The following is a 26,329-nucleotide window of genomic DNA, read 5'->3' as shown; positions in this document are numbered from 1 at the left end:
CTTTTATTGCAGCACAGGCGAGGACGAAGGTGGCAGCGAGGGCTGCAGCGGCACGCGCTAGGTTCCAGGCCCAGGGTTCGCACGCCGGAGACCCGGGCGCGCGTGCGCGTGGCAGCTTTCCGTGGCTTCCCCTGGCTTCCCCTTTCCCTATCCAGCCCGCCCCGGGGTCTCGCGCCGGCTCCCGGGCATCGATCTGGGAGTAGGGTGCTGCTGGAAGGAGGCCGGGGCTGGAGGAAGCGCAGCAGGAGGTTACTGGGAAGGGGGAGCGATGGAGCACATCCCCTACCCCCTGCCCCTGCCCTTAGGGAGGGTCCATCTCCCCGTGCCCCGCCCCCAGCTCATCTGGTCCCTCCCCTTGCCTGCGCCCCACCCAGCGGCCTCTGCCCGATCGCCGCCCCAAGCTTCTCTGGCCCCGCCCCCGCCCCTGCATCGCCACCCACCCCCACCCCCACCCGCACCCCGGTCCCCTCTCCTGTACCCTATCCCCAGCTGCTCAGGTCCTTCCCCTTGCTCACACCCCACCCCAGTGTTCTCCTGTTCCCCACCTCCAGATCTCGCGGTCCCTTCCCCGAGTCTGCACCCCACCCGCCCCACGCCCTCTCCCCTGTTTCCGGACCCCAGCTCCCTACGCCCCTCCTCTCTGCATCCCGCCCGGAGGCCCTCCCCTGTTCCCCGCCCCCAGTTCCTCCCCTTGCCAGCTCCCCAACGCATCTTCCTTCCACTGTTCCCCACCCCCAGCTCCTCTTAGCCCTTCCTCTTGCCTGCACCCCACCTGGAGCCCCCTCCCCTGTACCCACCCCACGCTCCTGTGGTCTCTGCCGAGTGTCTGCACCCCCCTCCAGATCCCTGTTCCCGGCCCAGCTCCCCGGAGCCCTTCTACGTCCTGTCCAGACCTTGCCCCCCCCTTCTTTCTCCCCAGGCACCCTCCGTGCTTCCCAGCTCCAGGGTCCCTTCCCTTCCCTCTCCCTAAGTGGATCCCCAGACCCTTTTGTGCCCTGCCTCCTCCTCCTCTTGATCTTTCCCTGCTTCCAAGAGGCCTTCCCCCTCTCCTCTGGGGTCCCCTCCACCCCTGGGAAAGCCTGTCCCTCCTATGTCCGGCCCCCACTTCCTCTACCTCACCCTTCTCTCTCCTAGAGTCCCTGCCCCCAGATCCTGCCTCTCCCCCCCAGAAGATGCCCAGGTCCTTCCCTCCATGCCCTGCTCTTCCCCTCGGTTCCTTCCCTCCAGCACAGTCCAGGAGCCCAGTCTCCCTGGGCCGCCTTCCTCCGCCTCCTTCCCCAGGCTTCCTCATCCCCAGCTGGCCTGGATCTCTGAGCGCCTCGGCCCAGCATCCCCTGCCTGTGTTAGGGAGCCTTCTCCATATTCCCTCTTCCCTCTGATCTCCCTTCTGGTTTCCATGGGGCAGAGCTTCTCCTGAAAGCCCCACTTTCTTGGAGGTTCTTCACCCCGCCCCCCCAGTCCTTCCCTTGTGTCTCCCCCACGCCTTCCTTTCTTCCCACCAGGGCCCCGAAGGGGCAGAGATAAGCCCCATACTCTGCCTTGGGTCTTTGAGAGAGAAGTCCCAGCCCTGTGGGTGTCAGAGGCCAGTGCCCTGCTCATTACCTCATCTCCTTTCATCTCCTTTTTTAGATGTGGGGCCCTAGTGGACCCCCATTTCCCCCTGAAAGGCCCCAAGGAGTCCCTGGCTGCAGAATGAGCCCAGTCGGTTCCAGTGACAGGTAACAGGGAGGACCAGGATGGGGAAGGGGCTCCCCATTGTACCAGAGCAGAGTACAGGACTAGAGATGCTTAACAGTGGGAAGAGGTGTTGGGCTGAACATTGGGATCGAAGCAGAAAATCTGTGCTTTAATTCACCATAGGCCACTCATGTGGCTCCAGAAAAGTCAGTTCTTTGGGCCTTAGCTTCCTCATCTGAAAAATAAAGGGAGGCATGGGAGGCAATTTTAAAGATTTTTTTATTCCCGAATTTTCTAATAATGTGATTCTTCAAATACTTGTCCTGTGTGAGACAACTTGGCCTAGAAGGCCGGCCTGGGAGGGGATATTGCAGAGAGGTTGCCTGATTGGAGCTTGAAAAGAAGAAAAGGGACCTAAAGGGGAAGGGGTCACCTCTTGAGGGTTAGCGTTTCCCCATCACTGAAAAGTTTTCGCTCAGGCTAGAAGGACCTTGTTGGAAATCAGATGGTTTGCCATGGAGCACAGCTCACTGAAAGTCAAGGAGGACTGCTTTGGAGTCCCAGCCATGATGCCTGTGTGACTGTAGGCAAACCATTGGATCCACTAGTATTTATTAAACGTTTGAGCTGGGGGTACCAAGAAGGGCAAATATACTTCCTGCCCTTGGCGATCTGACATTTTAATAGGGGAAACAATAGATAACTTGGTGCATACTAGATAGATAGAGAAAAATACATATTTATCTCTGTACATATATACACACAGAGTAGACTGAAGGCAGTCTGGTGGAGGGGGTGGCGAAGGCAATGAATAGAAACTCTGGGGAGACAGAAAGCCAGCCTTGGATAAGAGACATTTAATCTGCATATTCATTATAAAAGGAAAGGAGTTCTAGACTTGGCCGTCCTTTCCCTTGGGGTTATGTGAGCCCCAAGTTGGAAGTTTCTGAGTTAGAGGAAGTTCTCTAGTAAACTGGGTGGAGCCCTTTTGGAGGATGTACAGAACACCCGTGAAAGTTGCACAGGATGAGAAGATGTGACCCTTTCCATCTGCAACTTTATATGGAGCACCCACATTGATGGCATCACAGATCCATCTGAAGAGCAAAGGAGAACTGGCTTTAGTAGGTTGTGAGGGTTTGAATTAATGCACATAAATAATTTGGCCAGTTTAAAATCCATATATAAACATCATCATTATTACGATGATGCTGTGGGAGGTCCTGCTTGGTGTTAGGTCGGACAGAGGTGTCCCCTGAGGGAGCTGAAAGCTATGAGATTCCAAATTTCTTGCTTCTGGTCTGGTTCCGGACAAAGCCCCCAGGAACTTCTCTTGCTTTATTTGATGGAAGCTTAGGACATAGGCGATCTGTCTGTAAGCAGGCCTCTGTTGTGCGGGGGCTTTATGTTTCCATTTCCCATGATCCCAAGCTATCCTTCCCCAAACAGCTCTAAGTCAGTGAAACTTGAACTAAAACCTATCAGCAGGCTGTTCCCCTGGACTGAGGCCTCTGGGCCTAACAGGTCCAGTTTTCTGAGCCTGTTTGTGTCTTCCAAGAGCACCTTCTTTTGATTTAGAGGTTCTACAGTCCCATAGAAACACAAAGGCTTCTTGCTGTTGTTAACATTAGGTGTTGGGGATAAATACTGCAAAAGCTGGAAGTAGAGCAGGGGTCTGCTTGCCTAGCAGAGGTAGGTGAGCCCAGGACTTAAATCTATAGGAGAATGCTGAGCTGGGCCAACTCTCACTTTGCAGATAAGGAACCAAGACCTGTGAGGAGAAACAGCTTGTTCTGGGGCAGGGGCAGTTGAAAGGGCTGATTCCAGGTCCCCATGTCAACTTTGAAGAACCTTAGTTTTTGTATCTGTAAAATGGACCTTATCATAAGTATGTTAGCTCCTTTGGGAGGTGGATGCTATTCACATCTCCATTTTACAGTTGAGGAAACTGAGGTTGAGACAGGAGAAGTGACTTTGACCAAGGTCATATAGCTAGTGAATGTCTAAGACAGGATTTGAACTCAGGCCAATCCTCTTAGCCAGTGGTTCTCAAAGTCTGGTCCAGAGCATCCTGGGAATTTCTGAAATCCTTTCAGAGAGTCTACAAATTCATAATTAGTTTTTATTTTTAATGTGATCAATATAACTATAAACCACATAAACAAAACTCTTTGGATAGATCCTCAATCATTTTTAATAGGATAAGATATTAAAAACAGAAGTTTGAGGACCACTGCTCTTAGCCATCCGAGGCCTACTAACACTACTTACCTCATAGGACTGCAGGGACCAAAGCACTCGACATACCCGATGAACAGATAGCACGGTGCATCAGTGACCTGTTTGGGGATGGGGGACTCTTGATCCAGTTGTAGCTGAGATCTCCTTCCTGAGGACCTAGGGGCAGGACTGGGCTCTAGGCCGACATCTGGAGTTCTCACTAACCTCTTCTGCATTCTCTCCCTGAACAGAAAACGGAGGCGAAATCACACCAATACGCTTCAAGAGCTAGCCATGCTTCTGCCTATCCCCCTGCAGACCAGCAGCAAAAAACTCACCAAGGTACAGGGGATTGTGGGCTGAGGGCTGTGAGAAAGCAGGCAAGTGCCAACAACAAGAGCCAGGGGCCTTTAGGAGACAAGTGGGCCAGTGGATGATCCGGTGGAGAAGGTGCTAGGATTTTGGAACCCAAAGGGACTTTAGAAATTATTGCAAGTCAGGGGACCTGCTCAAGTTCCTGTGGGGAAATAACACCCATGCTAGGTCGTTTAGTGCTAAATCCTCCTGGCATTTCACCACGATGACCATCCGTCAGCCCTTGAGGGGGGACAGCAGGGCTGCTGGGAGAGAAGCAGGACCCCTCCCCAAGTTTGCTGCTTGGCTCACTGTGTTTATCCCCTCTCAGCAGAGATAGCTGAATATGACACTGCTCATGCAACACACTTCCTGGAGGATGATGTAGTTGACAGTCTGGGAATCTGGAGGCTGGAGATCTGGCCCCATGGGGCGACCCTTAGGCTGTCGCTTCTTCTCTGAGCCTCCAAATCTGTGTCTTGCGCCAAGTGTCTTTTGAGGTTCGTTCTCGCACTAATTGTGCCCTGTGATGTGCTGGAAGAAGAGACGACGGATGGATCGGATGGCACTGGTCTGAGACTGGAACATCGGAAGAGCTGGCCCTGCAGGAGAAGGCACCATGGCTCTGCTTGGCCCTGGCCTTGAGCTTTGCAGGCACTGCCACGGCAGGGGAGCCCTGGAGGCATCCAGGGATGGGACAGGCAACCACAGGACTGGTAGCTCTTTAAAGTCCTCAAGCTGAGACCAATGGACAGCTTAGCTATGTGGCTCTACAAGCGACTCCCGGTCCAGACTCCAGAAAGTCCCTTCCAATGCTGAGATGTGAGATGTGGTTATTGGCTGATGGCCGGCTCTCCCCTTCACCTCCCCTGCCAAACTGGCTGCTCCTCCCAGACCAACACCTTCCCGGCCCTCTGCCAGGCCTGAACGCCCACCCTCTTTATCTGGGCTTCTTCAAAGCCCTCGTTTCTTCCAAACTTTTCTGTTAGGTTAGTGCCTCTCCCTGAAATTTCCTTGTATTAATTGTGTATGGACATCTATTTCTGTCTCATCTCCCCTGATAGAATGGAAGCTCCCTGGAAGGCAAGGACTGTGCCATTTTCTTTTCTTTTCCCAGTTTCTAGCAGGTGTTTAATGAATACGTGTTGATCCGTTTTCCTCCAGTCCCTTTCAACGCTACCATTCTGGGATTCGGTGACCTCTTGGGGCCTCCAGGCCCATTCTCTCACCCAGCTTGCCACTTTAAGGCCTTCTTTGACCCCGAGGTGTTTCTCTGTCTCCTCAAATGCTATCTCCAAAAGAGGACTCCCATGTTTCCCTGTGTCTGTAGGGGAACCTCCTCTTACTGTGGCTCTTCTCCTTCAGCTCCCTCATCTTGTCAGTCAAAGTACAGTGGTTTTTCAAAGGGCCTCTCTCAGATTTGCCTCTTCCTTCCCTTGACCACTGTGGTGTAAATTTAAGGCTGCAGCACCTTCCATGTGAACTCTGCCGGTTGTGAGCCTGGCAGGCACCACGTGGTAGAGTAAGGGAGGGATGATCCAGAGGCCAGAAAATCTTAGCTCCAGACCTGGCTCCGCACCCTCTTCCATGGCCGTTGGGAAGCCTTCATTTCCTACCTGAAAAGGGAGATTAAATGAGATGACTTGTTGGGGCTTTCCAGCTGCTATGGATGATGACTCTGTGGTCTCCTTGATTTTTCTGATCTCTCCTGGACAGCCCACCAGATAGCTCTGAACCAGAACCTCCTCCCCCTCTTCCAGCCTCACCAGCCTCCCTGGAGGCCACAGAGCCTATCACACAGACGGCAGCCCCTGGCCAGGCTCGCCCCCTCTCTGCCCTCTCACGTGCCAGGCTCTTTCCATACTCTCCCTTTCCTAGATTTTTTTTCTCTAGTTTGGAACAATCTTCACAATGCAGATCCTTCCTGGCTCAGCTTCTCTGGCCATTTCTTCCCTCTCTGACTCCCCACATCTGCTGAGAAAAGTCATCTGGTCCAACCTTTGCCTGGAGCAGGAATCTCCAGCTCTCTAGGGGACAAGTGATCATCCAGCCCTTTCCTAAGAGCCTTCATGATGGCACTTGGAGTCGGGCCAGCCAATCGCCTTCAGCCGATGTGTCTTGTATGGACTGGGCAAGGTCCTCCATTTCCTGGGCCGTTCTTCCCTGGGTAACCCTGAGGGAGGCCCTCATCAGTCTCTATTTCACCCTCCAGGGCTAAGCAGAAGCAGCGATAATGGGCAGACATTTAATGACAAATCCTATTAGTTAGAGCCTGAAGGGACTTTGCCCTTTCTTGGGAGATGAGGAAACTGAGGAAGAGACCTGCTGCCCAACATCCCCCAAGTGATAGGGGATTTCAGCTCTTCCTGCCTCCGGGCCTGGGTTCTCTTCACGAGGCCACCTGGTTACCTGAGATCTATTTCATTTGGATGCTGTTCAGTGACGCTTCCTCTATCCCACAACCCCTAGTCTAGACATGAATAGGGGTGTTCTTTGGCACCCCTTGAGGCAGAGGCCTTCGTGGATGTTCCTTGGGTAAGTTGGGGCTCAGTGATACCGAGCCCGAGGAGCCCCGGGAGGCTGGCTGGGGCAGGCCTTCGCTGAGGAAGCCCCCACTGACTCCAGGGCCCAAGGGGGCCATGATGGGGAAGCTCCTCCTGATTCCCAGATCCCACGCAGACCCTCTGTTTCTTTTTGGCACAGAAGGAGATCCTCCTCCACGTCTTGCACTACATAGAGCACCTCCAGCGAAGCATCGATGTGGCCAAGTCTCTTCTCTTATTCCAGCCCACAGACAAAGAAGGTAAGTCCTAAAGAGCTGGGGCCTTGGGGTGGGGAGCCCCAAGACTGGTCTTCTCCTTTTTGGGGGGGCCTCCAAGCAAACCGCGTCTTCTCTGTGGGCAGAGACCAGGCCGGGTGAAAACCTGGTGAAGGGACATGAGGGGAGCCAGAGAAGGAAAGCTCCAGGGCCCACAGCCTGCTGCCGGGTGGGAAGGGCTAGGCCTGGCTACTTGGCAGAAGTGGGGAGCTGCAGAAAGGAAAAGGTGGAGCAATGACTTAGAGCCCCCCAAGTTGGAACGGGCTGCCCCAGTCCACGCGGACTCCTCATCACATGAGGTCTTCACCTGGAGGCTGGGGAACTCTTCCAGCTCTAGCAGGGCAGGAGTCTGGTCTTTATTTACGCAGTATTTACTAGCTCTGTAGGTCTGGGCAAGTCACTTTCTCTTTCTGAACCTTAGTTTCCTTCTCTGTAAAATGGGATACCAAATGAAAATGGTCTGCCCTGGGATGCCTAGAGCTCAGCTGACTGGCTGGTGAGGGTGGCTGTGCCGGGAGACTCGGACAGGCCTCCTCTTGGCCCAGAGCCCTCCAGGCTTGTGTGGCAGGGTCTCCTCTACCAGCCTTGAGCCACCCACCCTTGTTGTTCCAGCAAACATCTGGAGCGCTCTCCCTGCTGCTCAGGAGACATCCTTGCTACCAGGTTGAAAAACCTGCAGCCTTTGACTCCCAATTTCCTCCTGCCCTTCCCTCTAGCCAGGCTGGGCTGCTCGGTGCCCCCATCCCTGGCAGGCCTGCCCCCTGCCCTGCGCTGCTGGTAGGCGCTGCTCCTTCCAGGCCCGCTCCCAGGGCAGCCCCTTCCTACATGTGCCGCAGCAGAAAGAGCGTGGGGCTTGCCTCTGAGGACGAGCCCTGGTTCTGCTGCTCATGCCCTTTGGGACCGTGGGCGGGCACTTCTCCCCCGGCCCTGTGATGCTCCTGTAAAGTGCTCGGCTTGGGCTGACGGTGGCCTGTAGGTCCTAGGATGCTCTCTAAAGATGGAAGGCCTCGGGCCACGTGAGCCCTTAGTTTGTGGGTCCCAACAGTGGGGGTGCCACACTGGCGCTGGGGCTCACAGAACGCCATAAGGAAAGCGCTCCCTGAACCGCAGGTGCTGTGGACACATGAACAGGAAGATTGTGGCTGCGATAGATCACTCAGGCCTTGGGCCCCATTTGATTCAGAACCCGCTTATAACCGAGGCTGGTTTGGTCGAAGTGGGGAAATGGGGACCCCTCGTGCATCAGTGGGGCCTTCTGGGCTGCTGACGGGGGTATGGGGGGTAGGGGGGGGCGCGTATTTGGGAAACATGACAGAAATTGCATGGGATGGGCCTGAGGCTACGATCTGTGCCCAGGAAGGGTACAGGAAGGTCTCAGAGCCGGTAAAGTCTGGAAGCATCACCCCAGGAATGGAGTTGGGAGCCAGGTGATTTTTAGTCAGGGTCATCTGTGGGCAAAAAGGGAAGAGGGCTTGCCCTCCAGGACCTTCCATTCTATCTCAGCTCTTTCTGCCTCTGTGACTCTGGGCCAGTCCCTCAGCTCCTCTTTTCAGTGAGTTCTAGACCATCTCCAAGGCCCTTCCCAGGGAAGGAAGGAGATATGGCTGGGAAGAGGAGGAGTTAGCAATTTTCAATTAACAAGCTTTAATGATAACGAGCATTTGTTTCATAGACTAGTAAATATTAGCCATGGCCCAGTGGAAAGTGCTGATTTAGTCCGACCCATTTTATAGAGGCTGGGGTGGGGAAGAGCGTGACTTCCTCAAAAGCCAAATAAGTGGTTATCCTCAGAAGCCAGACCCGCTCCCAGGGCTCTTCCCTCAGACAGGCTTAATCTCACTTTTTTTTAAGAATAATTTTTTTATTACTATTTCTTGTTTCTTAGACATCATAGTATCCCATGTTATCTGTCCCCTTTCCCCTCCCTGAGAGGCCGCCCATGTGAGAAATAGTATTTTTTGGAGAGGAAAGTCAGCACAACTGGATACACTGAAAAAGTCTGAACAGATGTTCAAATCTGTAACATCTGTGGATCTCTCACCTCCAGAAGATTGGGCGTGTCTTCTCATTTCTCTTCATGCTAGTCCCCCTTTGATCTTTATAACTTTGCTACTTTTGGTTTTTTATTGTGACAATATTGTGGTCACTGTGTGTTGTTTTCTTGGCTCTGGTTACTTCCTTCTAGGTTCATTCATACACATATTTCCAAGCTTCTCTGTATTCATCACATATCTCATTTTTGTTTTGTTTATTATCGCAGACACTTTTATTAACAGACCACTTGAAAAACAATTATGGTAGAGACCTTTAGTTCATTTTTCTAAGAAGCCTCTTGATCGGGTCTTCCCTATTAACAGCATCTCCACCTTCCACAAAATAGGACTCTTTCCCTTCATTCTGCCCCATGGAGAAGGTCATTTAAAGGGAAGTTGTTGGCAGCTTTGAAGTGCTTGCCAACAGTGGATTGAGTCCACGCAGAGGATTCCATATTTACCAAGAGATTTTGCAATAAGGGCATTATCAGACAGGGCAGTTCTCTGTTTCTTGACCAGAACCTAACCACATTTGTAAATCAAGACATTCACAAACTTCAGATTTGGGTAACCTCATGCGATGTACTAACCATATCCTCAGCACGTTCACTTATGCCTTATTAAGCTTAACAAAAGTGCCCCCGAAGATTTGGCAAAGATGAAGAAGCTGCAATACTTTTTAGACCTTTGGGTTATCAGAGGTACCTCCAGTTCTGATCACAAAAGCTAATTTGGGGTTCAGCAGGTACCTAGTAAGTGCCAGCTTTGCTTGTCATTCTAACCAGCCAGATTCCACTTCTACATGTTTGTCTGCAATCCTTATGCTAGGCTTGAGCTTTTTCATAGATAATTTTTCTCCATATTTTATTAGCCACCATCTTCAGACATTTGGCTTTCAGTATTGCAAAAAGAAGGGATTCTGGATCTTTTTCTCTGCTGAGTCAGTTGACTTGCCTGGAATCACATAGCTAGGAAGGGTTAAGTGTCTGAGGCCTGATTTGAACCCAGGTCCTCCTGACTTCAGGGCTGGTGCTCTATCTACTGTGCCACCGAATTGCCCCCAACATGCATCATTTCTTATCGCAATCATATTCCATTTCATTCATGGACCACAAAATGTTTGGCCATTCCTTGAGGAATGGCTGAACTTAGATATCACCTTGGTTTCCAATTCTTAGCTATTCCCCAAAATATTGCTATAACTATTTTGAAGTTATATACAGATTTCCTTTTCATTAACTTCCTTGGGATATAAGGAAATGTCTGATTCAAAGCATGTGGACATGTTAGTTATTTTCTTTGCATACTTCCTAATTGCCTCTCCATGATTGTACCAGCTTTGTCAACCACGCATTACGGCGTCTTTCTTCTTTATCCCCTTCAATATTAAGTGTTGTCATATTTTGTCATTTTTGCCAATTTGCAGGTGTGAGGTATTTTGAATTGCAATTCTCTTATTAGTAATTTTTTCATGTAGTTGTGAATACTTTGCATTTCTTCTTTTGAGAATTTTATATTCTTTGACCATTTTTCTACTGGAGAAAGGTCATTAGCTATTATTTTAAAAATATATTAAAACTTAAAAACAAAATTAAAAAGAAAAGAAAAATATTGTCATGTGTACAACAGAACATGAGAGGAATCAAAATATATAACAATAAATTTCCATTTTAAGAAAGCATATGTAATAGTAGAAGACAGTATCTTCAGAACTGTCCAACTTTGCTTCTTTGTAGATTTTCTTTAAAAAAAAATATTTAAAACTAAATAGAAAAAGACAGAAACAGGAAAAATAAAACAATAAATATCGTCATGTGCCCAGGAGAATATCAGGAAGGATTCACAATATATAACAAATTTCCATTTCAAAAAAGCATATATAATGATAGAAGACATACTCATGACTGTTCATCTTTGCTTTTTTCTCGTTATTCTTTTGTTTTTTGCTCTGTCTTCTCTCCCTCTCTCTTTCCTTGCTTCCTACCTTCCTTTTTTTCCCCCCTTTCATCTTCCTTACTTTCCCCAAGCAGACTACAATTAAGCATGGATATTATACATGTATATACACACATATGTACACATACCCCACATGTATCTCTACATAAACACCTTCATATATGCAAATATACCCACACAATATACCTATGTATCTATACATGAGTAGACATATATCTAAAATATAAATATGGCTGACATATAATGTAGATTTCTCTCTTGATTGAATTTTAAAATTTGACTTTATTTGAGATCAATGATTACTAGTCTTTTTTTTCTAATAAATTCTACTCCTGATCTTTGTTACTGTGTTTGTTTACACCTTTTATTTCCTATCCAGTTAACTCTTCTATTTTAGTTTTATTCTTTAACTTACTTTGCTATTATTTAACCTCCCCAACCCATGGATCCCTCCCTAATTCCTTCTCTCCCTCTTTAATCCATTCCCATTAATTTATACATATTTTATCTCATTGCTGTAAATCTACACACCCTTCTATATCCCATTTTATCTATTCCCTCCTTATTTCCTTGTAGATTTTAGAAGGTGGTTTTTAACCCATTCTCAATGTGAGTAGGTTTTCAGAACTGCCAGCCCCCCTCCCCTATCTAATGCTTCTAGTTGATTCTTCCCCTGCACCTCATTAATATAGGATAATTGCTCTTTTTACCTTTTCCTATTCATTTTTGCTTTTTAGAGTCAGATCATATCCAGTTCTGCCCCAATATTTCTTTTGGACTATCCAATTACTGGACTATCCACTCCCTTTTAGACATATGGTTTACATTTCCACATATAAAACCGTTTGTCCTTGGTTGGTCCTTTAAAATTAGTCTTTGATGTTGGCTTTTATATATTAAGTTTTCTATTGAGTTCAGGTTTGGTTGAGAAAAAATCTTGTAAATCTTTGAGTTCTTTGAATGATTTTTTTTTCCCATTCAATATTATGTTTAATTTTGATGGATATTTTTGGCTACAAGCTTAGTTATTTTGATTGTCAACACATAATATTCCATAATGGTCTTTTATTGCAGCTGCTGATAAATCCTGTACAATTCTAATTTGTAACTTCTGCATTTTTGATTTTTTTGTTTTTCTTGTAAAATTTTCTCTTTGACCTGAGAGTTTGGAAATTTAGCAATAATCAACATTCCTATGTGTTTTCTTTGTAGTATCCCTTTAAGGTGGTGATTGGTGGATTTTTTTTGTTTCTATTTTCCCCTCTTGTTACTTCAGGACAATTTTCTTTGATCATTTCTTACATCAAAGTTCTTTTTTTTTTTTTTTTTTGGTCACAGCTTTCAGGTAGTCCAATTCCTATGTTTTTTCTTCTTGATCTGTTCTCCAGATCTGTTTTTTTTTTTATGATTCACATTCTCTTCTATTTTTTCATCATATACACACACACTCATATTTATATTAGGTACTGGGGATTTATTTCTTTTATACAGAAATGTTAAAAGTACAATAAGTACAAAAGTATAATAAGTACAGAAATGTATTAGTCATGTTGTAAAACAAAATATAAATCCCCTCTCCTCCCCAAAAATAAACTCTCAAAAAAAATCAAGTAAAAATAACAAAGAATATGCTTCAATCTGTATTCATACACAATCAGTTCTTTCTCTGGGTATGGATACCATTTTTCGTCATAGATCCTTCAGAGTAGTTTGGATCATTGTATTGCTGAGAATAGCAAAGTCATTCACAGCTGATCATCCCACAATATTGCTATTTGTGTACAGCACATTTCACTTTGATTTCATAGAGGACTTTCCAGGTTTTTCTGAAAGCAATCTGTGCATCATTTCTCATAGAACAATAATTTTCCATCAAAATCACATACAATTTATTCAGCCATTTTTCAGTTGATGGGCATCCCCTCAATTTCCAATTCTTTGCACTGAGAAGAGAACTGCTGTAAATATTTTTGTACACATAGATCATTTTCTTTTTTCTTTTTCCTTCATTTTTTCTTTCTTAAATCTTGGGATTCGTGCCTATAGTGGTCTTGTTAGGTCAAAGGATATGCATGATCTTATACCTGTTGAGTCTAGTTTATATTTTTTGATCATTAATCATCTGGGGAATAGCTTTTTTTAAAAAAAATAAATTTGCCTCAATTATCTACACATTTGAGAAATGAGGCCTATATCAGAGAAACTTGCTTCAAAATTCTTTCCCCAATTACTATTGTTATCTGTATTTCTCTCCTGTTTAATACTCTCTTCTTTCACCCTGACCCTCCTCAAAGTATTTTAATACTGACCAACCCTCTCCTAATATATACTCTTTGTTCTATTACTTTCTTCCCTTTCCTTATCCTCTTCTCTTCTTACTTTCCTGTAAGATAGGATAGATTTCTAGATCAATATTGGGTGTGTAAGTTATTTCCTCTTTGAGTCAATTCTGATAAGAGTAAGGTTCACTCACTCTCCCTTCACTTCCCTTTTCCCCCTCCATGGTAAAAGCTTTTTCTTCCCTCTTTTATAGCAGATAATTTATGCCATTCTACCTTTCACTTTTCCATTTTCCCAGTATATTATTCTCTCATCTATTAATTTTATTTTCTTTATCTATTCTTTCATATTCTACTCACACCTGTGCTTCTGTCTATCTATATTCCTTCTAAACTGCCATAATAATGAGAAAGTTATAATAAATAACAGGTATCATCCTTCTATGTAAGAATGTAAATACATAAACCTTATTAGCTTCCTTAGACTATCCCTTTCATAACCTCCTCATGTTTCTCCAGAGTCCTGTATTTGAAAATCGAATTTTTTGTTCAGCTGTGGTCATCATGAATACTTGAAATTTCTGTGTTTCATTGAATGTCTACTTTTTCCCCTGAAAGATTACATTCAGTTTTTCTGAGTTTGTAATCCTAGGATTGTTTGTAATTTTAGCTCCATTGCTCTATGGAATATCATATTCCAAGCCCTCTGATCCTTTAATGTAGAATCTGCTAAATCTTGTGTTATGCTTACTAGGGCTCTACTATAGTTGAATTGCTTCTTTCTGGAAGCTTGTAATATTTTCTTCTTGATCTGGGAGTTCCAGAATTTGGCTATAATATTTAATATTTCTGGCAATTTTCATCTTGGGAGATGATCAGTGGATTCTTTCAATTTCTATTTTACCCTCTATTTCTAGAATATCAGCACAGTTTTCCTTGATGATTTATAATGTCTAGGCTTTTTTTTTTTTTTTAATCATGGCTTTCCGGTAGGGCAATAATTTTTAAATTCTCTTTCCTGGATCTATTTTCCAGGTCAGTTTTTTTTCCCCCCCCCTCAGTGTTTTCTATTTTTATTTTCATTTTTTTGGCTTTGTTTTATTGTTTCTTGATTTCTTATAAAATCATTCGCTTCCATTTGCTCAATTTAATTTTCAAGGAATTATTTTCCTCAGTGGGCTTTTGTACCTTCTTTCCCATTTGGCCAGTTTTGCTTTTTAAGGTATTCTCCTCATCAGCCTTTTCTATTTCCTTTTGCACCACTCTAAGTTCTCTTCTCATTTTTTCTCTATTTCTCTTGATTTTCAAAATTCTTTTTTAGCTCCTCCATAGCCTAAGACTAATTCTTAATTTTTTTGGAAGCTTTGGATGTAGGAGCTTTGACTTTATTATCTTCTTTTGAATGTGTTTTGATCTTCTGTAACTTTCAATGGTCAGAAACTTTTTCGGTTGTCTGCTCATTTTCCCAGCCTATTATTTGAGTTCTGTTTCCAGGGTGGAGGGTACACTGTCCCCAGCTGTTTTCAGAGATCCTTTTAGGGATCTAATGGCAAGCATTCTTTTCTGCCATGTCCACTCCTGGTTCACTGGTTTCCCAAGGTCCTCTCTTCATACCGACAGACCCTTCTTGACAACTTTCAATGTCATCTTTACTGTCTCTGGGCTGAGAAATCTAGAAATTATCAGCATTGCTGCTGATTTAGAAGCCCCATGGCAAGTTCCTATTTTGCTGGCCCTAGGATATAAACAGCACTGACCAGCCTGCAGGGACTCTGTGCTAGATTCCCATCCTGAGGCCACTGATCTTTCTTGCTGACTTTCTAAATTGTCTTCAGCTGGAAAATGCTTTCCCCTGATATTTTTGTGAGTTCTGCTGCTCTAAAATTTGTTTAGAGACATTATTTCAAGGAATTTGGAACAGTTTGGAGCTTTGTGAGTCCTTGCATTTGCTCTGCAATCTTAGAGCCAACTCCATATTTTATTTTGTTATTTCTTGCTCTCTTATAGCTTCACTGGCTTCCCCTTGCCCAATTCTAATTTTTACAAAGAATCATTTCTTTAAGATTCTTTATTTCTTTTTCTAGTTAGTTGACTTTCTTTTCATTATCTTTTTGTTTTTCTTGGATGGTTTTTATTTATTTTTTTTAGTTTCTCTTTAAACTCTCTTATTGATTTCTAAAGTCTTTTTTGAATTTTATAAATTTTTTCTGGACAAGTAGCCATTTAACATTACTCTTTGGGATAGAAGAGGCTTTTTCTACTTTAATGTCCTCCTCCTTTAATCCTGGTTGAGGGGGAGGGGATGGTACCTCTAGCTTCACTTCTCCCTTCTGACTTGAAATCCCAAACCTAAAGTTTTCCTACAAATGCCTGCAGCCAGCAGCATTCCTGCCCCTCAGCTTCTGTACTCACCGGTTGTGCTGGTTCCTTTTCATCCAGTGCTGTGTCTTTGCAGCACAGCTAAGCCTGGAATTCCATATTAGCTAAGGTTTCTCGGTCTTCACGGTCCCAAAGGTGAAAGTTCATGTGCTTGGGGCTGAGGCTGCCTCCAAACCCAGCTAGTCCCAGGGCTCTCCACTTTTTCAGTGGCCTGTGTTTACCCTGAGGTGCAATTTTGTTTTGTTTGTGGAAGAAATCTGAAGAGCTTGGAATTTTCTGATATACTCGGCCATCTGCCCAGAAGCCTCTCCATAGGTTGTTGGGGAAGATGGGATTGCTCTCTACTGTGCAATTTTTACTTTATTTTTTCTCCCCTTTCCTCTTCCAGACTTTAGTTATGCAGATATACTTATCTATAGATACATATATAGTTACATACACACATATACATACATGTGTGTACATATACATACATATAAAATGTTAATATGGCTGATAAAGCAGATTTCTTTCCTTTGAATCTTTTAAAACTTAGACTTTGAGATACATAATTACCATCCCTACTTTTCCGAGTAAAAACTACTGATCATTGTTATTATTTGTATATATCTCTTATTTTCTATCCCTACTAACTCTTCTACTTTACTTCTATCTGCTAGCTTGTTTTGATATTATTTAACTTCTCCTCAAGGATCCCTCCCTTATCTCCTCCTCCCATCTTTTCCTTCCCTCTTTATCCCATTCCCATTAATCTATATAGCTTTCTAAAAAACCCTAACCTAGTCCCTCTGCCTCTTCTTTATAAATCTTGTAGGGTTTTATACCTTTCTGGATATATATGTATTGTTCTTTCTTTAACCCAATCCCAATGGAAGTAGAATTTCACAACTACTAGTCCTCTTCCCCTATCTAATTCCTCTGTGTCTATTTTTGTTCTCTCCCTCATTCCTATAACATAATTACCGTTTTCCTTTTCCTGCATGGTTTTAGTTTTTAAAATCACATTGTACTCAGCTGCAATCCAATCCTTCTTTTGAATTACCTAATTACTAATGATAGTCTTAGATCTATGATTTACATTTCAAAGTATAAAACAGAAACAGTTTGTCCTTATTTAGTCCCTTGAAATTAATCTTTGATGTTGACTCTTATATGTCAAACTTGCTATTAAGTTGGTTTGTTCCTTGCAAAATCTGGAAAATCTGACCATTCACTGAATATTTGTTTTGAAAGTTCAGTGTTATACTTAATTTTGCTGGACATAATGTTTTTGGGTATAACTGTAGTTCCTTATGTCTTTGATATATCCTATTCCAAGACTTGCAGTCTTTTATTGTAGCCACTGATAAGTCTTGTGTAGTTCTAATTGTGGCTCCAGTATATATGAATTGGTTTTGGTTGTTGTGAAATTTTTCTTTGATCTGGGGGGTTAAAAATTTAGCAATAATAATGTTCCAGTATATTTTCTTCATAGGATCTCTTTCAGGTAATAATAGGTAGATTTTTTTCTATTTCTATTACACCCCACACCACCTGCCTTGTTCTAACACTTCACAACAAATGTCTTTATTGTCTTGTATCCAGATTCTTTTTGTGGTCATAGCTTTCAGGTACTCCAGTTATTCTTATGTTTTCTCTTGATCTCTTCTCCAGATCCATTTAGGAGCACTCATCTTCTCTTCTCTTTTTTCATCTTTATATTTTGTTTTATTATTTCTTAGTCTCATAACTTCACTGACTTCCCCTTACCCAATTCTAATTTTCAAAGAGTCGATTTCTTCCATAAGACTCTGGATTCCCTTTTCTAGTTGGTTGACTTTTCGTAATCTTGTTTTTCTTGGATGATTCTTTTTTTCTTTTTAGTTTTTCCTTAATCACTCTCATTTGATTTTTAAAATCTTTCTTTAGTTCTTTCATGAATTCTTTTGGGGCTAAACATTTTATGTTACTTTTGGGGGTAGGCCAGACGTTTTTTTTACTTCAGAGTCTGAAGATGAACTCTGGTCTTCCCTCTTCCTATGGTTGAGTTCTTTTCTCTTTTGCCTGCTCATTTTTTTAAAATAAGAGCTTGTTAGTGTGATGGTCTTTAGTCCCTGCTTCTGCACTCAATAGGCAGATGCTGGCCTCAGCTTTATAGCACAGCTGGGCCTGGTCTTCCTCAGTCTTCAGGGACTCAGACCCCCATTCCCTGAACTGTCTGGGAGAAAAAAGTGTCAGTGGCTGGGGCCTGAGGCTATCTCCAAACCAGCTAACCTGGAGGCTTTACACATCCACCCATCCTCTTATCTCTCTCTGAATCCAACCCAGGAGAACCTCTGTTATGCTCCAACTCCAGTTAGTTTTCAACAGCTTTCTGCCCCAAGGCTGTTTTGCTTTGTGAGGGAAATCTGGAGAATTTCTAAATTACTCCATCATCTTCCCAGAATCCTCTCCTCTAATCATTTATTTTCCCAGAATCCTCTCCTCTGATCATTTATCATCCCAGAATCCTCTCCTCTGATCATTTATATATAATAGACAAATATATGTGCATGCATGCATGCATTGTGCCTGTATATATAGTAGGTATGTGTTAATTGTTTATCTTGGATATTAAACCCTTATCAGAGAAATTTGATCCAAAGATTTTTTTCCTCATTTGACCGCTTTTCTTTTTGTGCTAGAGGGATTTATATTGACTTTGCAAAAGCTTTTCAGTTTCAAGTAATCAGCATTATTTTATTGTGTTGTTTTCTGCTTGGTTAAGATTATATCTCCTACCTATAATTATGAATGGCACGAGATCTTTCTGCTAATGTTTTTATGGGACGGTCATTAACATTAAGATCCCGTATCCACTCAGTCTGCATTGTGGGCTGTAGTGTAAGGAGCTGGTCTAAACCTGATTTCTGCCAGACTGCTTTCTGGTTTTCCCAGCAGTTGTTCTCCCCTGGGAACGTAGGTTTTCCACTTTATCAAACAGTTGTATGCTCTCTGGTTCCCCCTTGCCTCACTTCTTCCTGGGATCTATCCTTCAGTGAATGCCGAGGTTTTGATGACTGCTGCTGTAGAACAGAGGCACTTAATCATTCTTTGCCTCTTCCGATTCATTATGCCCCCCCAAAAGGCCACGTTGTTTTCCTAGTGAACTGCTCCGATTCCGCCGCTTCATTTGTCCAGAAATCTCCAGATCCAGCAGGTGAAGTCCAAACTCCAGAGCCTGACGTTCAAGGCCCACCTTCATTGGCCCTATCAGCCCAAACTGGCCGACAGCTTCTTTCCTCTTCCTGTCTGCTCTCCTGGCTGTGTCTTTGTTTACGCTGCTTCTCCCTGTGGACTCCTTCTTTCCCTATTTGAATCCTTCCCCTTGGGGCCCAACTCAGATGGGCACCTCTTGCTTTGAGCTATCCCTACTGCCCAGGCGAAAGTGAGCTCTTCCCCCCTCCCCCAGCCCTTTCAGGACCCTTTCCCAAACTTCCCCGGGCTTTGTACATTCTCCCCGTCCCCTTCCTCCGCCGTAGTCTCCACTTGTCTGCCTCGGGCCTCGCACCCCAGCCAGTGCTTTGTGACATGATGTGGGTGGCTGGCCTTGCTCTTGAGGAGCCCCGACATGATGTCACTTAGAGCTGAGTTTGGGGCTGTCTGTGGCTGATCGGACCGATGGGGCTTGGGATGCTCTGCCGCGGGGCGGACGCACGGAGTCTCTCGCGGTTCTTCTGGCCTAATTCACTTCCACTTTGCTCCTGGACCACATGGGCCGATGACGGTCCCTGTGCTGGTATCTCCCATGTCATCCAGCCGATTGCACCCATTTATAGAGACCTTGAAGCTCTTACCCAGATGATCTCATTTCATCCTCACAACAATCCTGACAGGTTGATGCTATGATCATAATACCCATTTTACCTATGAAGAAATTAAGGCAACTCTAGCGATTAAGTGACTTGCCAAGGGTCACACAGCTAGTGAGTGTCAGGAAGAGCCGAGTCTAGTGCCCTCCCTTAGCCGCTTCACCGTGCACTGAACCCTGGAGGGAGGGTCTGGGGCTTTGCCCCCTACGGGGGTCTTGGACGCCGCCTCAACTCCGGTGCCTTTGTTTCTCAGATCGAAGGGCTCATCTATGCCTGCCCCTGGGAAGAAGCCCCTCCCAGCCGGGGAAGCAGCCTCTGGAGGAATCGGCCCCAAACAGAAGCAGAGGAGCAGCTGTGGGGGGAGTCGCTCTCGTCAGGAGACACCCCACTCCTTGCCATCACTTGGAGTCTTGGTTGCCCCCCTCTCATGGCGGAGCTGAGCTCACCCTTCTGGAAATGGCTGAAGGCGGGGTTCACTTCTGCTTAGCAAGTTGGTTCCTCCCCCCCCACCCCGTTTCCCCTCACTTCAGCCCGAGCGTTCGGCCCCGAGTGCCACGGACCTGCAGGGGGAAAGGCTTGACATGCCGAGGTTCTTGCTGGGAAGGGAGGGCTGACCCTTACAAGGATGGCGGGTTCCTCTTCCCTTTCCTGGCCCTCGGCAAAGAGAGCCAGGCAGAGCTATCCCCTGTCTCTCTCTCCTGCTCCAGCCTGCTGTGGAGAAGCCAGTGCCCAGGAAGAGCGTCCCCGCCCCCCCTGCGAGACCCCGAAGGCAGCCGGCGATGAGTGGCTGCCACCTCAGCCCTGGAGTAAGCCTCTTCCCAGGTAAGGCCCTCCCTGCTCTCCCTGGCCTGGAGGGCCGCGCCGGGCTCCCGGAGGCTCGGTGTGCCTCCGCGCGTAGCCCCGGGAGCCCGCTAACGCTTCCCCGCCAGAGCCTCCAATGCCAGCAGCCGAAGCCACTCGCTGCGGGCCCGGACCTTGGGAATCCCGCCGTCCAGGCCCCTCATTCTGCACCAGAGCAGGGGAGCAGCGTGCCCGGGGCCCAGAGCCCCAGAAAGGGCAGGATCTCAATCGGGCTGCGGTTTCTACCCTTTCCAGTCCTCAGCCTGCGCTTTTTGCTGGGGAGAGGGCAGCCGCAGAAGGCGTGAGGGCAATCTGGCTGCGCGAGGCCGGGGAGCCTGGAAAGGGAGGGGCGTGCCGAGGGGGAGCCTCCTGGAGGAAGGAGGGCTTGCCTTTGACCTCTTTCCCACGGGCTTGATGGGCAGGAAGCTTAGGGCTGGAAGAGCCTCAGAAGTCTTCCAGGCTGACTGACCAGGAGTCTCCTTGGCCACGTCCCTGCCCGATGGCACGGGAGACCTTGGCTGATGAGGAGTCCGCTCCCACTCAGGGAAGTCCATCCCACTGTCCCGGAGCTCCAAGGAGCCGAAGGCTTTCCTTCCCATCAGCCCGAACTGCGCCTCTGGCGTCTCCACAGCCTGTCTCTGCAGCTCTGCCTTCTCTAGCCTTCCACCGAAAGCCCTGAAGATGGGGATCAGGTCCTGGTGACCGAGTTCTGGCTGCCAGTTCTCGTGTGGCAGGGGGTCAGGCCCTCACCGGCCATCCTAACCCCCGCATCTGGGCGCTTCCCAGACCTACAAGTGTGGCGGGCTCAGGTCAGAAGACAGAGCATTGATTAAGCACCTGCTGTGTGCCAGGCACTGGGCTAAGGCTCTGATCCTCACAATCACCGTGGAGAGAGATGCTATCATCACCTTCACTTCAGGGTTGGGAAGGCAGCAGGCCGAGTGCCTGTCCAGGGCCCCAGAGCTATGGCGTACAGGCCAGAGCCGAACCCTGCTCTCCCTTTGGGCCAAGCACCAGCAGCGCCTCAGCCTGAGAAGAGTTTTCGGTCTCTTGGGGCTCCTGACCTGGGCGAAGTTACAGTCTGTTAGGAGGAAGGAGGCAATGGCCATAGGAAGGCGTAGGCCGGGATGGCCACAGGAGAGCGGCCGGGCCGTGAGCTGGGAGAGGCGTCCTGCACCTGGGGGAGGCAGGAGCCTCAGGAGCAGAAAGAGGATCGGTGGGACTTCGGCGGCCGGCGCTGCGACGGGAAGAGCCGAAGCCCAGGGTGGGCGGCGACTCCCAATGGGGACCGCGGGGGCTGGGCAAGCTGATATCCTTGGGCAAAAGAACGGGGGTCTTATGGAGAGCAATATGGCAGCCGGCCAAATCCATGCAGCGGTTTTCTTCCTCCATTTTACACCGGATTTGTGATTTTATTTTTATGGAGTAGGGAACTTCTGCGACCGATGCAGGTCAGCTCCAGCTCTGAAAATGACGGTGCTTGAGAGCTGAGGGAGAGCATGGCAGGATGGGGAGAGAGCTGGGTTCAAGTCTCACTCTGGCTCCAGGATCCCAGGCAATTCACTTGGTCTTTAGATGTCTCTGTGAGCAAAGCATCCGGCTGAGGAGGGGGGTGGTCCTGCAGCCTTCTGCCCTGTCAGGTCACTTTAGGAAAGCCAGTGACCAATCAGGACAGAGCTCAAAGGAAGGCCGGGGGCCTCCAAATCAAGCATCATGTGATGGTCTTCCAGGAAGAGAGAAAGCTTGGAGACCCGAGAATTGTCCCCTAGGATTTGAAGGGCAGGTGGGTGAAAGAGACTAACGGCGGCCCGAGGAGAAGGTGCAGCGGGAACAGGGAGGAAGACTGTGGCTGGAGGAAAGGATGACCTGAAGTGGGGTGGCCCCTGGGGAGCCCTGCTCAGGTAGGGATTGCAGCAGGCCCCTCGTGGGGCTTCTCCAAGCTCTGAAACCTTGGGTTCGCTGCCCCCGAGACTCTGTTACCTTTCTCGGGGCTTCTCCCAGGAGAGCTGGCTCCTCCCCGAGGGCAGTTCTACCTTGCTTGGTACCCTGGCCCTCGGTACCCACTGGGCACTTCTGTGCTTGTGAGTCAATGGGCTTAGCTGGGCCGGAAGACCAGGGAGTAGATGGATCTGTAGCTGGGAGGCCCGGCACCTCGGCTTCGCCCTGGAGGATGTGGGTACTCCCAGAGAGGCCGGAACTGGCTGGGGCTGGGGCCGTTTCTTGGGGTCCTATCTAGTTCTGTGTCAACTCTGGGGAATCACATCCGCATCCTCATCTCCTCCTCCCTGGAGTGAAGGCCGATGCTCACTCTGATTCTTCCTCTTGAATCCCTCCAACCTGCAGGCAGGAGCTGGTGTTCTATGACTCCTGTGAGGAGGAGGAAGAGGAGGAGGCAGTGGACACGGGGCCTTGGCTCTCAGCCTGGCCCCCCGAGGGCAGCCCCCAGGGTGAGCAAGAGCCAGCCTCTCTGGCCTCCCTTCTTCTGACCCTGGAGCCTGGGCCCAGGCCGGGTGCTCAAAATCAGAAGCAGGTTGTGGTCCCCGATCCTAGATGCTAACAGATGTTGGGGCATCCTTGCTGGCAGGGGCCTCAGGGTATATGGAGGAGATCAAGGATGGTGGCACTTGGGAAACCCCCTGATCTGACCCCTCACTGAGGGCCGAGAGAGGGCAAGGCCCTTTTTCATCATTCTCGAGTCAAGGCTGAACTGAAAACTCTTAGGGCAGGAGGGGTTTTTTCTGGGCACCTGTCATCCTTCTTGGGGTTCCACCGACCTTGGGGTTCATGGAAAAGTCTGTCGGTGTCAGGGCGCATCTGTGGCTCAGCTTGCCGGTCTGCTTTCCAGGGAGCCCCTTGGTGGATTCTCCCAGGACGAGGAGCTGGCCTGGAGCTGGCCGACCTGGCGAGGAGCTCGGTCTCAGCCCCTCACTCTTCACCTCTCCGGGCCGACTGCTGCCCGGGAAGCTGCTTCAGGAGGGCGCCGAGAGCCTTACCCAAGGTGACGTCCCAGTACCGATGCTGCGGGCTGGGGGCCAGGAGGCCTTCGGGGGGCTTCCTGACCCCTGCCTCTCTCTACTCACAGCTCTCTTTGAAGACGTGTGCCTGAGCCCGCAGTCCTCCGCTTGCTTGGACAGCCTGGCCGGCACCCCGCAGAAGAAGGTAGCGGGCTCGGAAGCCTCTCCCTGCTCCATCCCCTTCCTTCGCTTCCCAATGGCCTCCTGGTCGTGTAAAACCGCCCAGCCCCAGCCCCACTCCCCCCCTTACGGTTTGGGGAGAAGCCGGAGCCCCAAGGTCAAGCAGTCCGGGCTGGGGAGTCCCGGGGGGCCCAGAACAAATGGGTGCGGCCCCAGGGGGCCGGCTGCCGCCGCAGAGCAGGAGGCCGGGGCTGGGAGGCTGGCCGCCATTCCGCTCCCTCTCTCCTGCCCAGGACCCAGCCCCCTCGGCCCCTGCGGGCCCTCCCCACTCCCTCGACCTCTTCCAGTCGGCGTTCTCCCTTGACCACTGCTACCTCTCCCTGAGCGAGACCAGCAAGACTGACTCCAGCCCCAGCTCCGGGGTGACCGAGCTCGTGTCCCTGTGGAACAGACGGCAGGAGGTGAGATCGAGTGTGGGAAGCCCCCCGACACTCGGTGTCCTGTTCGAGGGGGCTTGGCCACCTGGAGCTGGCTGGAGGGGCTGGCAAGGGGCCTGAAAAGTCAGCCTGTGTGAGAGCGGGAGCTCCCCTTGATAGAGGCCCTCCTCTGGGCCAGGCCCACGGCAGCCCGACAGCCACCCTGGGAGGGGAGAGGGGTGCCCCGTTTTACCGATGAGGCAGGCAGAGATTTGGGGGGCAGCTCTCTGGGGGCGCCAAGGAGTTCCCTGTGTCTCCGAACGGGAAAGCCGGGAGGGCCTCGAGAGCAGCCCACAGTCCCTCATTTCCGAGGGGGATGGGCCTTGGCACACGGCCTCCCCCTCCCCGCCCAGTGACCCCTCCACTTCTCAGAGGCCGTGCGCTCCCTGAGTCCAGGTTCCCGCCCCAGGCGAGATCACCTCGGAGGCGCCCGCTGCTGGGCACTGGGCAGGCAGGGTCCGGACTAAGCCCTTTGCCCCCGCCCCAGGCCTCCCAGCCCACCCCAGACGGCTTCCTGTCCTCCAGCGACGAGGACAGCGACTGCACCTGGACCCCCACCAAGCGGGCCTCGCCCCTGCCCACCTTCGGGAGGAAGCGGAAGCGGAGCCGCGCCAGCGGCAGCAGCAGCAGCAGCAGCGGCTCCGGGAGGCACAAGGAGAGCAAGAAGGCGCACTGCCCTTTCCAGCTGAAGAAGAAGTGCGTCAACGGCTTCATCATGTTCTGCCGGCTCAACCGCAAGCAGTACATCCGGTGGGTGCGTGGCGCGGCCCCTCGGGCGCCCCGACCCAGCCCTCCCGCGGGGCCGAGCCCGCTCTCTGCTCGCCGAAGGCCGGCCGCCCCGGGCCGTCTGGCTAGGGACCGGCCTCCATGAAGTGACCTGGCCGAGGTCAACGAATGGTGGACACCAGCTCCCGGCTGCCCCTCTGAGGGGCTATTCCTGCCCGACTTGTAGGCATCATACACTGCGCAAGGACCCAAGGGGAGACTCCGGGCCCGGCGGAACGGGTGGTTGGGGCGAAGGCCCCCGAGTCCCTCCCCCTCCTCAGGGCTTTTATAGAGGAGGGGATACTGGAGAGTCTGGCCAGCTGTACAGCCTCAGAGTGAGGGAGACCCTTAAACCTTCAGACCCCGAAGGTCAGAGCCAGGAAGAGCCTTAGAACAGGGGACGTCAGGGCCAAGAGGCCCCACAGGAGATGTCAGGGCTGAGAAGGGCCTACATAGGGGACATCAGAGCCAAGAGGGACCTTAGAACAGGGAAAGTCAAGTGGGAAAACAGCCCTAAAAGGGGTCTTCCCCAAGTGGACCCAGGCAGAGCCCCCTGCACCTGGCCCAGCTGCTTCTCTGTTCTCACCCCATCCTCCTCTTCCTCTGGCAGAGCCTGCCCTGGCACTGCATCCACCGCGGCCACCAAAGAGCTGGCACACTTGTGGCGGGTGATGACCAAGCAGGAGAGGAGGCCCTACTGGTAAGAGGGAGGGCGGGGTGGGCGGGACTGGCAGCTGAGGGGACAGGGACCCTCTGGGCTTAGTGCCCCCTTGAGCTCCAAGTCCCAAAGCCCTGATGCCCAGGTCACAGTGAAAGCCCCCAAGGGACTGGCCAGGCTGGGGTGCCCTGGGAAGTTTTTTGGGGGGCTGACTCCCCGCTGTGGCCACACCTCCCTTCTGCCTCTCACCCCCCTCCCCGCTGGTGACCCGTCCCCCAGCATCAAGGCCCGGAAGTTCAGCCGCCAGCACAACCGGATTGTCCGGCAGGACTGTTCCAGCGAGGAGGACGACCGTTTGTCCCCTAAGCCATTCCACTTGCTGCTGGCCGAGAAGGCCCTGTGCTGCCCAGGCCTGGCCTGCATGGGATCCCCCCTGGGGGACCCCCTCCCTGACAGCCTGGAGTCTGTGTGAGGCAGGGCCCGCCCCCCCCCACTCTGACCTCGGCAGGGCCAATGGGGGGGCACGCAGCTCTCCCCTCTTCCTGGGCCTCCCCCTGCCCGTCTGCTGGGGAGTTGTTGGCCTCTGAGCCCATGGGTGGGGGAGGGCAGAGGGTGCCCTGGGCCAGAGGGCAGCAAAGTCAGCCCCCCTTTCCTCAGTCTGACCCTCGGGGATCAAATGTTGAAAACCCAATTGTGCTCTCGCTCCCCTCCCCCGCCCCAGTTATATTTATAGATTATCGGCTGTTCTCAAAATAAAATCACTCTTGTTCTTGGACTTTCCCTGGAGGATGCTGGGTCATTCTGGCGTGGCGAGGGACAAGAGCTGCCCCTGATCCGGGCACCCCCCCAGGCTCCATGGGAGGGCCCTCCAGCCCCGGGGGTCAGGCCCCGAAGGCCACACTTTCCTCAG

The 26,329-nt window shown here is 49.6% G+C and overlaps 1 protein-coding gene and 1 pseudogene across 1 annotated transcript; one reads left to right on the top strand and one right to left on the bottom strand.

Annotated features, from left to right (window-relative positions):
- The first annotated feature begins 1,206 nt into the window (after nucleotides 1-1,206).
- Nucleotides 1,207-26,304, top strand: MEIOSIN (meiosis initiator). The gene is made up of 13 exons (XM_051990874.1): nucleotides 1,207-1,718; nucleotides 4,149-4,239; nucleotides 6,955-7,054; nucleotides 19,800-20,036; nucleotides 20,254-20,368; nucleotides 20,561-20,687; nucleotides 21,046-21,195; nucleotides 22,713-22,833; nucleotides 23,232-23,545; nucleotides 23,814-23,981; nucleotides 24,484-24,746; nucleotides 25,372-25,461; nucleotides 25,699-26,304. The coding sequence occupies exons 1-13, from the start codon at nucleotides 1,630-1,632 to the stop codon at nucleotides 25,889-25,891; spliced, it is 2,058 nt and encodes a 685-aa protein (XP_051846834.1). The 5' UTR covers nucleotides 1,207-1,629; the 3' UTR covers nucleotides 25,892-26,304.
- LOC127556298 (60S ribosomal protein L7-like) lies at nucleotides 8,910-19,805 on the bottom strand (annotated as a pseudogene).
- Nucleotides 26,305-26,329: the final 25 nt, after the last annotated feature.

This window comes from Antechinus flavipes, chromosome 3 (assembly GCF_016432865.1).
Source record: "Antechinus flavipes isolate AdamAnt ecotype Samford, QLD, Australia chromosome 3, AdamAnt_v2, whole genome shotgun sequence".
Taxonomy (NCBI): domain Eukaryota; kingdom Metazoa; phylum Chordata; class Mammalia; order Dasyuromorphia; family Dasyuridae; genus Antechinus; species Antechinus flavipes.
Note: the sequence above shows the minus strand (reverse complement) of the source record. Positions and strands in the feature narration are given on the sequence as shown.